General features: G+C 34.4%; 1 protein-coding gene across 2 annotated transcripts in view; it reads right to left on the minus strand.

The window, feature by feature from the left end:
* RNF17 (ring finger protein 17) overlaps positions 1–17,108 on the minus strand; it is a 116,236-nt gene that overhangs the window by 35,483 nt on the left and 63,645 nt on the right. For both annotated transcript variants that reach the window (XM_038573546.1, XM_038573545.1), the window contains exons 20-25: positions 12,854–13,081; positions 12,025–12,175; positions 11,752–11,870; positions 3,214–3,304; positions 1,945–2,060; positions 542–813 (exon numbers count right to left, since the gene is read on the minus strand). In XM_038573546.1, coding sequence (XP_038429474.1) covers positions 542–813; positions 1,945–2,060; positions 3,214–3,304; positions 11,752–11,870; positions 12,025–12,175; positions 12,854–13,081 — 977 coding nt within the window. The remainder of the gene's footprint in view (positions 1–541; positions 814–1,944; positions 2,061–3,213; positions 3,305–11,751; positions 11,871–12,024; positions 12,176–12,853; positions 13,082–17,108) is intronic.

A 17,108-nucleotide genomic window follows, 5' to 3' on the forward strand; every position in this document is an offset into this window, starting at 1 on the left:
TTCAAGAGATCAACAAACTTCAACAAATTCACAGCCGCCTACTCATAAGTGGACTTACTATGGAGTTAAAGTTGCTTAAAGACCCATGAGTGCTAGAGATACTATCAGTTATCAAGTGTTCTGGATGCACCCAGGTTGTAGTAAGGAGACAGGTGACTTAGGAGATCTCAGGAAGGATGTGAGTATTCTCGAAAGGCCCCAAATCTCCACTCATTTACTATAGTATCTTTCCTCATTCTAAATGAATATATTCTGTATCTTTTTTCTTAGAAAGCCTTCAAAGCTGTGCAAGTGCCAGGTCTCACAAACTGGGAACCACCCCCATGCTTATTTTGGCCCAGTGTCTATTCCCAACATTTCCATAAATGATCTAAATGTGAAAAGCACTATGCATGAGTTATTTCACTTAACCTTACAGCAAACCTGTGAAAATGAGGTTAAATCTTGCCCTAGGTATTTCAATCTATATCTTACTAGAGAGAACTGGAGCTGCTAGCTACTACTTTTACTGATTAGTCCTACATAACATAAAAGATATTACCTGACAATTTCGGTACTACAAATATAGTTCCATCATCACCAATGCAGCTGACAATTGCCTCAAATACTTTCATGTTAGGAATAGCTGGTGGTTTATAGCATCCAGTAGTTCTTGGTTTTGGAATTTTCTGCTGAAATTCAGACACCTTGATAACATCAGCAGCTTTTTTGTCAGGGTCAAAGTTAATCTTAGTAACCATTGAATCTTCTTGTTCCAGGGAGATTTCCAGAGACTTCTCAGATGATGACTGGCTGTTACTTAATTTTTTAATTCTGTAACATCCAAAAAATAATATATCTACACATGAGCAAATTTGTTACATAAAATGAGTATAATTTAAGTTATAATAAAAATTATTTTAAATTATTCTATTTTCTTTCAAATGAGATAAGCCTTTGTGAAATAGCTGCATAATTCTTCAACTAAGATTGTTCCTACGTGGTCCTCAGCCTTGAGATAGCTAGTAGTTTTAGTGCTGTAAAAGCAGTAAAAAATATCACAGTGGCAAATGTTAACTGTTTTAACTTGCCTAGCATTTTCACTTCAACATTTATCAAGTAACTGCTTTAACCTAAAGCCAGTGAGCCTAAAAAAAGACACATACAGGGCATCTCTACACAGAGCCTAGCTGTATGCCAATACCTAGGCAGTTAAGCCAGCATACCACCATGCCTCACTAACTACTTCATGTCATATTTTATTTCTGATTTCTCATTCTCCTTCAAGTCCATCAGGACTGGGGTCCTGGTCCAAATAAGGTAAGATATAATAATGCAAGATAAAAAAAGAAATCTGGCCATGTATGGTACAAAGTGGCTACTTGGAACATGTGTTTGCAATTCCAGTATACATTACAACTAGAAGGAAAGAAATAAGAAGAGAAAGCTAGGGCTATAACAACATCCTAAACCTTTGCCCCTTTGACCAGTGGCACCACCTCAAACCATAGACTTAGTATCTGAAAGGTCTTTAAATGTAAATAGTATTCAATTACTTTTCGTCTATCAATTTCTGTTTCACATAAACACAGTTTGGTATATGTCTACCACATTTCCAACATAAAGCTTAAAGATTTGTCATTAAGCAAATGATGTCAAAGGGCTCAGATCTGGTCACCACTATGTAATTTTCTTTTCCTTTGGTTTAGAGTGTAAATGGCAAAGCAAAAGGGAAAATATAAAAGCAGAAATGTCAGTAGGGGTTTAAATATGCAAGAGCTAATGAGCCTGAATAAAGTAATTAGTAATCCTGAATAAATTTATTTCTGAACTTGTTCCTCAAGGTTAGTTTAGAAATCATTAGGAGCAAACAAGATGAAATTCAGGTTTGAAAGCACAGATATGAAGACATACATAGGCAAATAAGACACTTTCATTACAAACTAATGTTAAAAAAGTCTATACCTCCTTTCTCTCAAAGCCAAACCCTTTTTAATCAAATATTTAGAAACATCAACACGCTCTCCTTTTTCATCTCTGCAGAAAATTTTCACAGGTAATGGCCATGTTGTATTGTTTTCCTGCAGTGATTTAAGAGCAAAGTAAATATGAAACACTAAAAGGAAACCTGTTATAAACATACTTTTTTTTCTTAAAGAATTTTATTTATTTATTAACGAGAGAGAGAGAGAGAGGCAGAGGGAGAAGCAGGCTCCACGCAGGGAGCCTGACGTGGGACTCGATCCTAGGACTCCAGAATCACACTCTGGGCTGAAGGCGGCACTAAACCGCCGAGCCACCTGGGCTGCCCAACAACATACTTCTTATAGGCATTTCTTCCACATTTATCCAAGCCAGAAAAATAAATCTCCAGCCAAGTAAAGTTATTTTGATATCTCACCCTATCAGACAGAAAATAACAGGGGACAGAGTCAAGGCGGACAGACAGATGGTTTGTGAAATGTGTCAGGAAGATCTCACTGTCAAGGTGAAATTTACCAAAAAAGTGGGTGTGTGTAGGGAGAGGCAGACCAAAAACTTTTTTTTTCAGCCAATAGGCTGGGGAAACATCACTTACAAATTTCTCTATTTTCCTAAACTTTTTGTAAATTACAAAACTGAAATGTATTTTCCCAGGTGTGTCTCGTGTGTAGTGTATGTGTGTGTGTGTGTGTGTGTGTGTGTGTGTGTGAAAATAAAGGAAAGAACTGCAAGACCTATATTCAAACGGAATTATGAAAATGGAGAATGTACACATACAAAAAGTAACATGGAAAAAAATTAATTCTAAAAAATTTTCTCATTTAAGAAAATTCTAGTTGTAAATGCAATAAAAGTATCAAATTAGAATAAAAGGGAATATTTTTAAGTGTTCTGAAAAAATATATCCCCTTTTCTCAGACCCATATTCCTACAAACACATTTTATTATATACAATTAATAACCAGAAGCCTAACTCCCCAATTTGTAAAGAGCAAAAGGCTTCCACAGTGCATTATAGCATACATATATTCTGTTTTTTAACATGCAAATTATCAATTCAAGAATGATACTTTAGAAATGTTTTGATTAATTCATACAATCATTATGGGACATCTATTATCAAATAGGTGTTATAACCTGACAAAAAAGGGCTGCCAAAAAGTTTGCTGTTATTATCTCAATAAATTATAGAAAACATGAATGAACTATTCCTTATATATATCTATTATAATTGTTTACCTCACTACACACCTGTAAGATTATAGTTGCTACAGCTCCAGTCAGGTACAATGAAAGACAGTCACAAGCTGTAGCTGTCCACTTGTCACTCCCACCAGTTGGTCTAAAACAAAAAAAAAAAATAACAAACAGCATTGCAAAAGCATAAAAGTGAATATATTCACTACATATATATATATATAAACAAACTACATACATAGTGAGAAATCAATTTAACTTTGTGTTAACAGGACTTTGTGTTATTTTCGCAATTTTCTTCCCCGTTTTCATAGCCTTTTGTTTATTCCTTTCTTCTACTTCTGGACCATATCATATGCTAACTTATGTATAACTGTTCTGAACTATACTTGAGAACACTTAAAAAGGTACATTTTAAGTATTTTTTACCTATCATGAACATTCACACATGCTGACTAAACTATAAACTCTGAGAGAGCAGGGATAATGTATTATGTATTATGTCTATTATCATATCCCTAATGGCTAGGATAGTGTCTGGCACACAGAAGGCACTTCACAATTATTTAATGGAAATTTAAAAAGAACAGTTTCTTTGCAATGATGATTCCACTGCCCAAACACTTTTGGAAGTTTCTTTCTGGAATTTAAATCTAATATGAATTGCTACCCATGAATAAAAGCCTAATTTATAGGAAATTTACTTTCTATATTCATGGTAAAAATGCTCAGTAAATACTGACAGATCAACGAAAATCAGAATATCCAACTTCATCATCTATTTTAGTTTGAACTGAAACTGAGTGACCTGACCTTCTAACCATCACATTTACCTCCAAAGAATAAGAACTAATATTACTAAAGAGATTACAAGTATCATAATGCAAACTCTGAAGGCTCTCCAGACATGGTTTCTAGATCTGGAGTTCCATTGCAGCTGACCCACTGAGTAACTAATCTGGACAATCTTTTCATGTTAGTTTATATGAGTAAACTAATAAAATCAACTGTGCATTTAGTTTGACCAAGTAAGAGTTAGTGTATATGCTATACTATTTATCAAGAAACCCAGATACTGTTCTTATGAGTTAAGAAGCTCAAATTGTCAATGACTCCTAGAATTAGTTATGGGTTTTTATTACGATGGCATTCAGATAAAAATCAGTGTCAACATTAAGATTTTACTAGATTATATCTTTTGTAAACATCAATTTTTAAACATCTGGAAGTATTTACAACATTTATAAAATTTTTGGTTTGTATTCATAAAACTGTATGTTTTAGTTGCGAAAGATGAAAAAGTTCTGGAAATGGATAGTGGTAAATGTTACAAAACATTCTGAATGTATTTAATACCACTAAAGTGTACACTAAAAATAGCAAATTATATGGTAGGTATATCTTCCTAAAATAAGACAAAGATTTCTCAAAAGGGTGATAAAACATAGTGATTAGAGCTCCGATTCTGAATTCAGACCTTGTTTATAATCCTAGCTCAAAAGTTAATGGATGTATTACTCTGGATAATTACTTAACCTCTTGAAGACTCAATTTCCTTATCAATAAATAATACTTTATCTATAGCTTTAAGATTTATTGTGAGGACTAAAGTAATGCCTGTAAGGGAATTAATACAGGGTTCAGAATTGGTTAAGGTTAGCTATTATTAAATTCTTGAAATAATGGTATTCCATTAGAGTCTAAAAGATATAATCCAAGGTGTGGACAGGAACACATTCTCTACATTATTGGATACAATTAAAGGACCGACTGTTCAATTGTTCTGACTGAACTGTTCAAGGGAGAAATAAAAACTAGGATAAGATTTTTATAGTATGTCAGCCTGAGATTTCCATTCCAGGGCATGAAATTCTTTCAATTTATAGAACAAACTTGTAAATATGGTCTCGCAGTCACTATTGGTAATCACAGACAGTGGGAGAGGCACCTCTAAGATTAGAGAAATGATCTGTGCAAACAGGTGGATTATGGATAAGCTCTTCAAGGACATAAAATAAAAGGTCTCCAGCAATTAGAATGGAAAGGGGTCATGAGAACAAGGTATTTTTGGGGGGAGACCAATTTTAATGCCATGTAAGGAAATACTGGTGACTGAAGCTGCCTGAAAAAGAAACAACTACCATTGAGAGAGATGCTCCACAGCAGTGAATCCAGCAGACCTTGAATGCTCATTTATTAGGGCTGGTATACAAAAAATTACTGTCATGATGCCTCTAATATCTTTGAGTTCCAAGTCTAAGATTCTTTAATTCTTTTATTTTTATTAATGTATAATTAACACACAATGTTATACTAGTTTCAATTGTACAATATATTGATTCAAGAATTCCATACATTACTCAGTGCTCACCAGGGTAAGTTTGTCACCATACATTATAACATTATTGTTATGATATGCTGACAACTTTTCAGCTCATGACTTTATTTTATAATGGGAAGTTTGTATCTCCTAATACTGTCTATAAAATTCTATAATTCTTGTTATGAAGAATTAGATTTCCATGGATTTACCAATGAAAAAAGGTCCCCTAGAAGCAAGAAATTGACACTTCTGTATTTTTCAAACAGAAATCCAAGGATAATATATATCCATATTAAGTCTCATAAGAATGTATTATGAACAATTATACATCAACAAAAGAGACAAATGGATAGAACACATAATTCTCATAAACACAAAATCTTCCAAGACATAATCAGAAAGAGATAATTTGAATAGACAATTGGTAGTAATGAAAGTGAAGCAATAATTAAAACAACAACAACAACAACAAAAAAAAAACAATTCCCAACGAACAGAAGTCCAGGACCAGATGGCCTCACAGGTGAATTCTACCAAACATTTAAGGAAAGGAAAGGAAAATACCCTCAAGCTATTTCTTTTTTTTTCTTTAAAGATTTTTATTTTTATTTATTTATGAGAGACACAGAGACAGAGAGAGGGGCAGAGACACAGGCAGAGGGAGAAGCAGGCTCCATGCAGGGAGACTTTCAAAGACAACATCCAGATGGTGAACAGACATGAAAAGATGGGCAACATCACTAATCATTAGAGAAATGAAAATCAAAATCACAATGAGATATCGCCTCACTCCTGTCAGACTGGCTACAAAAATACAAGCACTTGTGATGAGCACCAGGTGCTGAATCACTATACTGTACACCTGAAAGTAATATTACACTGTATGTTAACTAACTAGGATTTGAACTTAAAAAAAAAAAAAGCCTAAAAAACATACAAAAAACCCCACAAGAAATAACGTGTTGGTGAGGATGTGGAGAAAAAGGAAACCTTCCACACTGATGGTAGGAATGCAAACTGATACAGCTAATGTGGACAACAGTACAGAGGTTCCTTAACAAGTTAAAAATAGAATTACCATATGGTACAGTAATTCCACTATTAGTTACCCAAAGAATCCAAAAACACTAATTTAAAAAGATATATGCGCCCCTATGTTTATGGCAGCATTGTTTATAATAGTCAAAATGTGGAAATACCCTAGGGATATACTGACTGATAAATGGATAAAAATGAGGTGTATACGTACAATGGAAAATTACTCAGCCATAAAAAAGAATCTGCAACAACATGGGCAGACCTAGAGGGTATTATGCTCAGTGAAATAAGTCAGACAGTGAAAGACAAATCCCATATGATTCCACTTATATATGGACTCTAAAAAATAAAAATGAATATATACAGACTCATAGATACACAGAGCAAACTGGTGGCTGCCAGAGGTGAGAGATGTGGGGAAATGTATGAAATAGGTGAAGGAGATTAAGAGGAACAATTTTACAGTTATAAAAATAAGTAAGACAGAGGCTGTAACAACTTTGTATGGTAAGAAATGGTAAGTAGACTTATTGTGGTGATTTTATAATGTATATAAATATTGAATCACTATATGGCATACCTGAAATGAATTTAATATTGTACACCAATAACACTTCAATAAGTCCTTTTAAACAAACAGAACCACAGTACCATTAATTTACCTAAAAAAATTCCTTAATATCAATAATTTAAATGGTGTTCACATTTTCAGATGTTTCAAACCATTAATTTGAATTCTTTCCCTTAATGATTTTTTGTTAAAGAAACTGAGTATGGGATGCCTGGGTGTCTCAGCAGTTGAGCATCTGCCTTTGGCTCAGGGTGTGATCCCAGAATCCCTGGATTGAGTCCCACACTGGGGTCCTTATAGGGAGCCTGCTTCTCCTTCTGCATATGTCTCTGCCATTCTCTCTCATGAATAAATAAATAAAATATTACACAAATAAAGAAACTGAGTCATTCATTCTACAGGTTCCATGACTGGGTTTAACTGATAGCATTTCCATGGTGTTTAATATGTTCCTCTGATCCTTGAATTTCCTTTAGATTCATAGATAGGTCTGCAGTATTGATCAGATTCAGGTTTCTATTTTTCTTTTTCAGCAATACTACTCCTATGCTTTGTTTGTGTACCTCTATCAGGAAGCAAATAATGCCCAATTCTCTTTTTGTGGTGTTAGCAGCCATGGACAATCACTGTCTAGACTCATTAGTTTATTAAGGTTGTAAAACGGTAAAATTCTAATGATATAACTCTTCCTTTGTAAGCTGGAATACTTACAAAGAACAACTTCCCCTTATCAACTATTTGATTATCCTGAGATACAGATAATATAGGAAAAGACAAATTTTCATTTTCCTTATGTAGACCAGTTTCAGAATAATGAGGTAGTTCCCTAGAATCCTATGAAGGTGACCAATAAGATTTTTTAAATTGCGTTATGAATTTAGGGATTTAAATATACCAAATGCTTTATTACAATTATCCTACTGATGCTAAAGTTGTCCCATATTTGGTCAGTGGAAGTTTATTCAGATTGGCTATGGAGTCTTTTTGTCATAACCTCAGTTTTTTTTTTTTAATTTTATCCATGAGAGATACAGAGAGAGCGCGAGCAAGAGAGGCAGAGACACAGGCAGAGGGAGAAGCAGGCTCCATGCAGGGAGCCCGATGCGGGACTCGATCCCAGGTCTCCAGGATCAGGCGCTGGGGTGAAGGCAGCACTAAACCGCTGAGCCACCCAGGCTGCCCATAACCTCAGTTTTTTATAGTGTTCTTGTTTTTTGCTATGACAAGATATTCTAGGTTCATACTGTACATTTCCTGTCCAAGATCTAGAATCATTTTCCCAAAGAGCTCTAATCTCTTTTATTGGGAAATGGTATTTGGAAACCACAATTTGTTATAAGACTAAAAGACATGTATTTTTTACAATTAAAATACCCATGAACTTCTAGTGATAATTCGGATTCCAAATCAAGAGTACAAGGTAAATTAATCTTACTATCTTTATCATGGATCAACCATACCAGGTCTCAATGTTACACACAAAATTATTATTTTGACTTATCCTGCAATACACACACAGTAGTTTCAGTAACATTACAACAAACTTTGGGATTAATGGAAAAAAAATTTTTTTTGAGGGGCACATATTTTTTTGTCCTTAGGATATATTCTGGTAAGGATGTACATCCAACTTATTATGTTTTTTTGTTTTTTGTTTTTTTTTTTAACTTATTATGTTTTAAACTTATTTGAAGTAGGGGTGCCTCGGTGGCTCAGTCAATTAAGCATCTGACTCTTGATTTCAGCTGAGGTCATGATCTCAGGGTTGTGAGATCTGGCTGAGTCAAGCTCTGCACTGGGCATGGAGCCTGCTTGAGATTTTCTCTTTCCCTCTGCCCCCCCACTCCCACCCTCCGTCTCATCTCTCTCCCTCCATTTGAAAAAAAAAAAAAAAAGGGTCATTTGAAGAAGTATCTCTGAGAGACTATAATTTCATTTTCCTCACTAGCCTTACTAATTTGTTCATATAAAATATTAACATAGTTTCCATGTTAAAATCAATATTGTTAGCAGCCTCTTCTCCCCAGTATCTTACTGGAAGTACTTACTCCTAGCTAATAACAATAAGGCAAAAGGCAGGCTTATTCCTCTTTTCATACTTTCCTTTCTTGGTACATTTTAAAATTTTTATTTATTTATGATAGGCACACAGTGAGAGAGAGAGAGGCAGAGACATAGGCAGAGGGAGAAGCAGGCTCCATGCACCGGGAGCCCGATGTGGGATTCGATCCCAGGCTTCCAGGATCACGCCCTGGGCCAAAGGCAGGCGCCAAACCGCTGGGCCACCCAGGGATCCCTCTTGGTACATTTTTAAAAATTGTGCCATATCTACCTTCCAAACCATACTGCTTCCTTACAATGATCTTTTTATCTTTGTTCTTTAGGTAAAATAAATGTAACACTCACCACCAGTTCTTACATCAAATCCTCTCACTGTTGATTTACTAAAGCTTGTTCTTTTACAGATTTCTCAGGAGTGGTTCCTACTCTGTCTGTAGTCTTTATACAGAAGGTCAGTGTGAGGGGATATAAAACCCATACCTTGCCATTTTCGAGTATTTTATTTTTATTTAAAGATTTTAATTTATTTATTCATGAAAGATACACACACACACACACACACACACAGAGGCAGAGACATAGGCAGAGAGAGAAACATGCTGGGAGCCCAACGTGGGACTCAATCCCAGGACTCCAGGATCATGCCCTGGGCTGAAGGTAGGCGCTCAACTGCTGAGACACCTAGGCGTCTCTCTTTGAGTATTTTAAAAATGTTACTTCATTGCCATCTGGCATTAAGTGCTGGTGATGACAGTGTGATCTTCTTTCTCTTATAAATTAATAATTTTATTAGATAATCTGAGTGTCAGCATTGCTGAATTAATTTTCAAGATATGCAATGTGCCCCTTCAATATATAGTTTTAAATCATCTTTTATTTTAGGAACACTTTCTTGAATTGTAGTTTTTAGTATTTGTTTTGTTCTATTTAATTTTCTTGAGATTCCTAGTACACATATGTTGACCTTTTTTTGATTTTAGGGATCTTTTAAATCTTTTAGATTTTTGTTCTTTTTAAATTTTAAAACCATCCTTTTTGCCTTTCCATTTCTCTTAAGGCAATATCTATTGTGTATTTGCTTTTGTGTTTTTTCTAGTTTACTCTATTTCTGATATGATTTTATTTCTATTCTTGAATGTTGTCATTTCTCATTTCAAATATTCCTTTTTCTATAATCAATCTTATTTCTGAGTTTTTATAATTTTATGTTGTTCTTCAGTATCATTTTCTAAATTTTTAGTTCATTTTGAGATTTACAGTTTTATTGTTTTGTTAGCATGCCTTTTTGGTGGGTATCCATTACCTTTAGGGATATATTTGGCTCTTAATTTTTTTTTCTCATAGCAGTTTGTATAGAATTTGACTATAATTCTTTCTTTTGCTCATGCTTTAAGTGTAATAAAATTTCCTATGCTTTTAGAAGGAAGAAGTGAATCACAATTGCTTTCTTAGCTTCATGGCTCTAGAATTCTCTGGTGGTGTTTTCCCAAAATGACAGATAATATGGCCTCATATTCTGAGATCCTGCTCCTCTCTCCTACTTTTGTCTGCATCTTTTCTTTCGTTTGCCCCGTTGTCTGTCTCGCTCAAATTAGGCTCTATTCCCAACAGTTTCTACTCAGTATGAGGTCATGGAAGAGAGAGTATCATTTTACTTCCAAAAGTTTTATGGCTAAGGCTCCAGTACCATGAAACTGTGGCACATTTTAGATTTTAGCATCTAACTATGAAAAGCATCTTGCATTACTCCCTTCTCAGTCTTAGTTGCTGTTCTCAGATTGGCTTGCATGCTCCAGTGCAATATCATTCCCAGTCAGCTTTCATTCCATACAAATGCTGATAACCATAAGGATCCATTAGGGCATGGTTTGCCACACCTGTGTATCTGGAAGCTTAGAGGGAAACCGCCTACTTGTCTACTTCTGTTGTAGAAATTGTGCAGTCTTTAGTTTTGCTATCGAAGTTGCTCTGTGTTTATGGTAGAATTCTACTAGACTCAAAAACTATTTATTTTTTTAAATTTTTATTTATTTATGATAGTCTCTCTCTCACACACACACACACACACACACACACACACACACACACACAGAGGCAGAGACATAGGCAGAGGGAGAAGCAGGCTCCATGCACCGGGAGCCCGATGTGGGATTCGATCCCGGGTCTCCAGGATCGCGCCCTGGGCCAAAGGCAGGCGCTAAACCGCTGTGCCACCCAGGGATCCCTCAAAAACTATTTCATGCCACTTTCCCAGAATCCTAATTCACTTTTTTGGTAATTTATGCATTTTTAGCTTTCCATGCAATGCTACGCTTGTGAAATACATATTATTTCTTTCTGCCTATGTCCTTCAAGTTTTTTTTAATATTTAACACTTTGAATTCTACCTAAATACCAATCACACTGACTTATCTCTATTCTTTAGTACCACTAAAATTTATGTGCTTCTGAACTTTTATCTTTCTCTCTTAAGACCTCAAAATTAACTAGATTTATGAAACTTCAGGATGTTAGCAAAATGAAAATTGACAAGAACCCATCCAAAAAGAAAGATTTATAATTATTCAACAGTGAGAAAATTTATTCAGCAAGTAACTACCTTATATCAACAAGAGCGCATTCCAAAGATAATCTTCCTATTGTCCTTAAGTTTTCTTGAAGTTCTCGTAAACATGTAATATTCACGACTAGTTCAACACCCACGTCATACAGTAAGACCTATGAAAGCAAGAACTTTGAGTCTGTGGAAAAACAATATTCAAAATATATTTTGCAAACTGAATAGCATAATCAAAATTCAATTTAAAAAATTTAGGATAAAAACACTGAATGCATTCACCTTCATGATTACTATTTTTAACTCTTCATTTACCTCTACCAATGTGTCTGTAACCATTCTGATGATCTGGCCTCTTCGCCACTGATTTTTATCTGGGATCTTAACAGCACAGTGCATATCATTTTCCCATTTAATAGGTTCCCATTTTGAGTTTTCATATGCAGCTACCATCTTCTCTTCTAAACTATATAAAGAAAAAAAATTAAGTTTCAAATTTTTTCTTATATAATTCTCTGACCAAGTTATTTTCTACTGTCCCTCCTTACCCATTCTACTCCAGCCAAACTGGGTACCCTGTTCTTGCTTGAATACCCAAGTATATTTCCACCGCAAGGTCTTTAACTAGCTCTTCCCTCTATGTGAGATGATCTTCCTCCAGATATCCTCATGGCTTATTCCCTCCCTTCCATCAGGATTTATTTCAAATGTCACTGTCTTCTTGAGGTCTTCCCTGATTATCCAAATTGACTTCCTCCTCAACTGCTTGTTCTCTATTGTCTTTGTCATCATCTACAGTATATATGTAATATATATTTTTTATTTGTCCATTGTCCTTCCCTCTACTAGAACTTAAGCTTCATGATAGCAAAGACTTGAAATGTTTTTACCACTATATCCCCAAGACCTAGAGTACTGGTTGTCAAATAATAGGTGCTCAATAAGTATTTGTCGAATGACTAATTCCAATACAGTGAAAAAATAACCAGTAAAGATACTATGTATACTTTTAACTAGTTTTTAAATGACTGTTTAGCTGAAATAATTTTACTTTTAAAATTCTACATTATAATTTTTAGATCTTTGAAACAAAATATAGAAAAGAGCCCATGGGTAATACACATAGTTTCCTTATATGTTATACCTATTAAGTAAGTTTTCTGTTAATAACCACTGAACATAAATCTTCTCAGGAGATATCACATTACAGATATGTACAGGCAGTTCCTTATTATAAAGTGATTGGAGATTCTCATTGGGTAGAGATTTTACAGACACAGGATTTAAGCTGTTTACTTCATTTGAAATAATTTCTTCTGGAGAAGGATCCCATACTTCAATATGCTTTCTGGAATTATCCTTGACGGTATATCTAAAAAAATAAAAAACAAACCCATTAGCAAAACAGAGTAGTTTGCAAATATTTGTATTTACTTAGATCTAGAGATGAACAAATTTTAGCTACGATTCAGTTTCCCAGTTTTGATATTAATAGTTTTAGTTTCTTTCTTTAAAAAAGGGTTAAACAAACAAAATTTTAAAAAGGGTTAAACACTACCAAAGTACACACACACACACACACACAACCTAAAAACCAAACTTCTATTTTCAAAACAGTTTAAAAATGCAAAGTTTGCTGATGAACTCATGTATAGACTTTTACTCCCAGTTGTACTACAGAATTCAGTTTAGGTAAAATCTCCAGTGGTAAACCCTCTAGAAATCCCGCAATAGTGTAACTACCCTTAGCAGAGTCCCTATCACACTGAAATGGTAAGCTTGACCATCTCACCTTCCTACTACATACTCAGCTCCTTGAGGGCACAAACCACCCTTATTCATCACTAGGTATAGCATTTGCTACAATGTAACAAGCATATAAACATCTGTTTATACAACCAAATAACAGAAAGAGAAAACTCGCTAATGGGCTTTTAAAAACTTCACTGAGGTATATTTTCCACGCAAAAAAAAAGTTCACCCATTTAAATTGTATGGTTCAACGATTTTTAGTTAACTTTATCAAATGGTGTAACCATCATTATATGTAGTTTTACAAGATTCTCACCTCTCCAGAAAGATCCTTCATTTCCATTTACAGTGAAATCTCTAACCCCTAGGCCAAGGCATCACCTAATAAACTTTTTATGTGTATAAACTTGTCTTTTCTGGGCATACCATATAGATGGAATCATACAATATACAATCTCTTGTATCTGACTTCTTTTACTTAGCTTAAAATTTGAAGTTTATCTATGATGTAGATGCGTCGGTAGTTTATTCCTTTTAATGGCCAAATAGTATTCCATTATATGAATATATAGTATTTTGTCTATTCACCACTCCATGGATATTTACATAATTTCCAGTATTTGGCTATTCGGAATGATGCTGCTATGAACATTTGCTTATACATTTGTATATAAACATATGTTGTCATTTCTCCTGGATAGGTACCGAGGAGTGGAATTGGTGGGTTGTGTGGTAATTTTATGTATAGCTTTTGGAGAAACTTGTAAACCATTTTCCAAAGAAGCTATACATCCCTATATATACCTTTTACATCCCTGACAGTTCTGAGGGTTACTACACATCTTCACCAACATCTATAATTGTCTTATAAGTAATAGCTACTCTAGTGGGGGAGAAAGGATATCTTATGGTGGTTTTAATTTGCATTTCCCTAATGATTAAAATTGTTATACATCTTTTCATGTACTTAATAGCCAATTACATACCGTCTTTGGTAAATATCTGCTTATATTTTGTGCCCATTTATTAGAGGGTTGAATTATTTGTCTTCTAAAGTTGTAGGAGGTTCTTAAGTCCTTTATGGGCCATGTTTGGCAAATATTTTCTCTCACTTTGTCACTGTCTTTCCCTTAATACTGTCTTTCAAAGTACACTAGTTTTGAATTTTGATGAATTGTGCTTCTGGTGTCATAACTAAGAAATCTTTACCCAATTTACATTCCTAAAGATTTCCTCCTAGAAGTTTTGTTTTAGCTGTTAAGAGTATAATTCATTTTGAGTGAACTTTGTGCATGGTGTGAGATAAGGGCTATGTTCATCTGTTTTTGCTGCTGGATATCCAATTGTCATAGCATCATTTGTTGAAAACACTTATCTTTTTTCTAATGAATTGCCTTTGTGCCTTTGTTTAAAAAGTCAATTAATTATAAATTAAGGATTTATTTCCCAACAGTCAATTCTATTCATTCATCTATAGATGTCTATGTTGGTATCACACTGTCTTGGTAGTCGTAGCTTTCTTTATATTAAATTCTGAAACTGGCAAGTGGAAGTCCTTCAACTTTTTTTCAAAATTGTTTATTTTATGCATTTTGCATTTACATACAAAATTTGAAATCTTGTCAATTTCTAAAAAAGGTCTGCTGGAATTTTCACATAGCTTGAGTTGAACTTTTTTTTTTTTTTTAAAGATTTTATTTATTTATTCATGAGAGACGCACAGAGAGGCAGAGACATAGGCAGAGAAGCAGGGTCCATGCAGGAAGCCCGATGCAGGACTCGATCCCTAGACCCATGATCATGCCCTGTGTCAAAGGCAGACAGACGCTCAACTGCTGAGCCACCCAGGTGTCCCTAGTTTGAACGGAATCTATAGCTAATAGACTTAAAAACATTTTAAAAAGTGAGATGAAATTCACATAAAAGTATTTTGAAGTGAGCAATCTAGTAGCATTTAGTACATTCACAATGTTGCACAACCATTACACCTCTAGTTCCAAAACATTTCTATCACTCCAAAACAAAATCTCCCTAAAGCAGTTGCTACCCATAATCCTCTCCCCTCAACTCCTGTTGACCACCACTCTATATTCTGTCTCCATGGATTTAACTATTTTGGATATTTCATATAAAGGGAATCATACAGTATGACCTTTTGTATTTGGCTTATTTCACTTAGCATAAAATTTTCCAGGTGTATCAATATTATAACATATCAAAATTTAATTAATTAAAATTTCATTCATTCATTTAGGGGCGAGGGGCAAAAGGACAAGGAGAGAAAGAATCTTACACAGGTTCCACACTCAGTATGGAGTCCAATGCAGGGCTCAATCGCACAATCCTGAGATCATGAGCTGAGTCAAAATCAAGAATAGGATGCTTAACTTACTGAGCTACCCCAAAATTTAATTCCTTTTTATTTTTATTTAAGATTTTATTTATTCATGAGATATATATATATAGAGAGAGAGAGAGGCAGAGACACAAGCAGAGGGAGAAGCAGGCTCCATGCAGGGAGCCCGATGTGGGACTTGATCCCGGGTCTCAGGATCACGCCCTGGGCTGCAGGCGGAGCTAAACCGCTGCCCTAATTCCTTTTTAAAGGCTGGATAATATTCCATTGTATGGCTATCTACCACAATTTGTTTATCTAACTGCTGATAGACATACAGGGTGGTTCCACCTTCTGGCTACTATGAATATATATGTACATGTGTTTGTTTGAATACCTGTTTTCAATTCTTTTGGGTATATATATCCAGGAATGGAATTTCTAGGTAATGTGGTAATTCTATATTTAAGTTTTTGAGGAATCTTCAAAGTTGTTTTCCACACTTGCTTCACCATTTATATTCCCAATAATGTGCAAGGGTCAAATTTCTCTATATTCTCACCAATACATGTTATTTTTTTCTTTTTTTTTAACAGTCATTTTGGTGTGTGTATACACTGGTACATTAATAGGCTTTTAAAAGATAAATATTAATTTTTGAGAATGTATTATATATAAGGTCTAAAATTTAAAAATTTGAATTTTATGATTCTTTCCAGAGAAACAATACATATACATGTATTTAATACTTTTTTGGTTACAAAAACTAAACATCCATAATTGATTATATGCTCAAATCTGGTGGCTTATTAAATTAATGTGCACTGGAAAAAAAAAACTTAGTTAAAACTGTATGACTTTGATTTTTTAAAAAAACAGTTTGGATAAATGAGAGGTAAAATATTTCATGATTTTAATTAAAACAAACTGTAGGAATGGGAAGCTTCTCAAGTCAGTGAATGTCATTACTACTATCTTTTAGTCAATTTAGTAACTAAATGTATAATTTGTAACTAGAAAATTCTCAATATTTGAATACATGTAAGGAGAATGAATATATATGGAGAGGTGCAAAAGGCACGGAAATTTTATTTTAAAAGCTAGAGAGCTCCTTATGTATTTTATAGAATGCTACTCCTCCAGGAAAGTTGCTACACTGTCACAAAGAACTCTTCTTTCCAAAATTTATTTTGCTTACTGTGGAAGAGAGTTTTGTTTTAGCTTTAGTGCTCCCCTATAACAATGGCATAACAAAGTGAGGTGATGGGGGCTTGCTGTTTTCCTCTGATCCTATGATGTTTTCTTGGATTAT

The sequence above is a fragment of the Canis lupus genome, chromosome 25 (assembly GCF_011100685.1).
Source record: "Canis lupus familiaris isolate Mischka breed German Shepherd chromosome 25, alternate assembly UU_Cfam_GSD_1.0, whole genome shotgun sequence".
Lineage (NCBI taxonomy): Eukaryota > Metazoa > Chordata > Mammalia > Carnivora > Canidae > Canis > Canis lupus.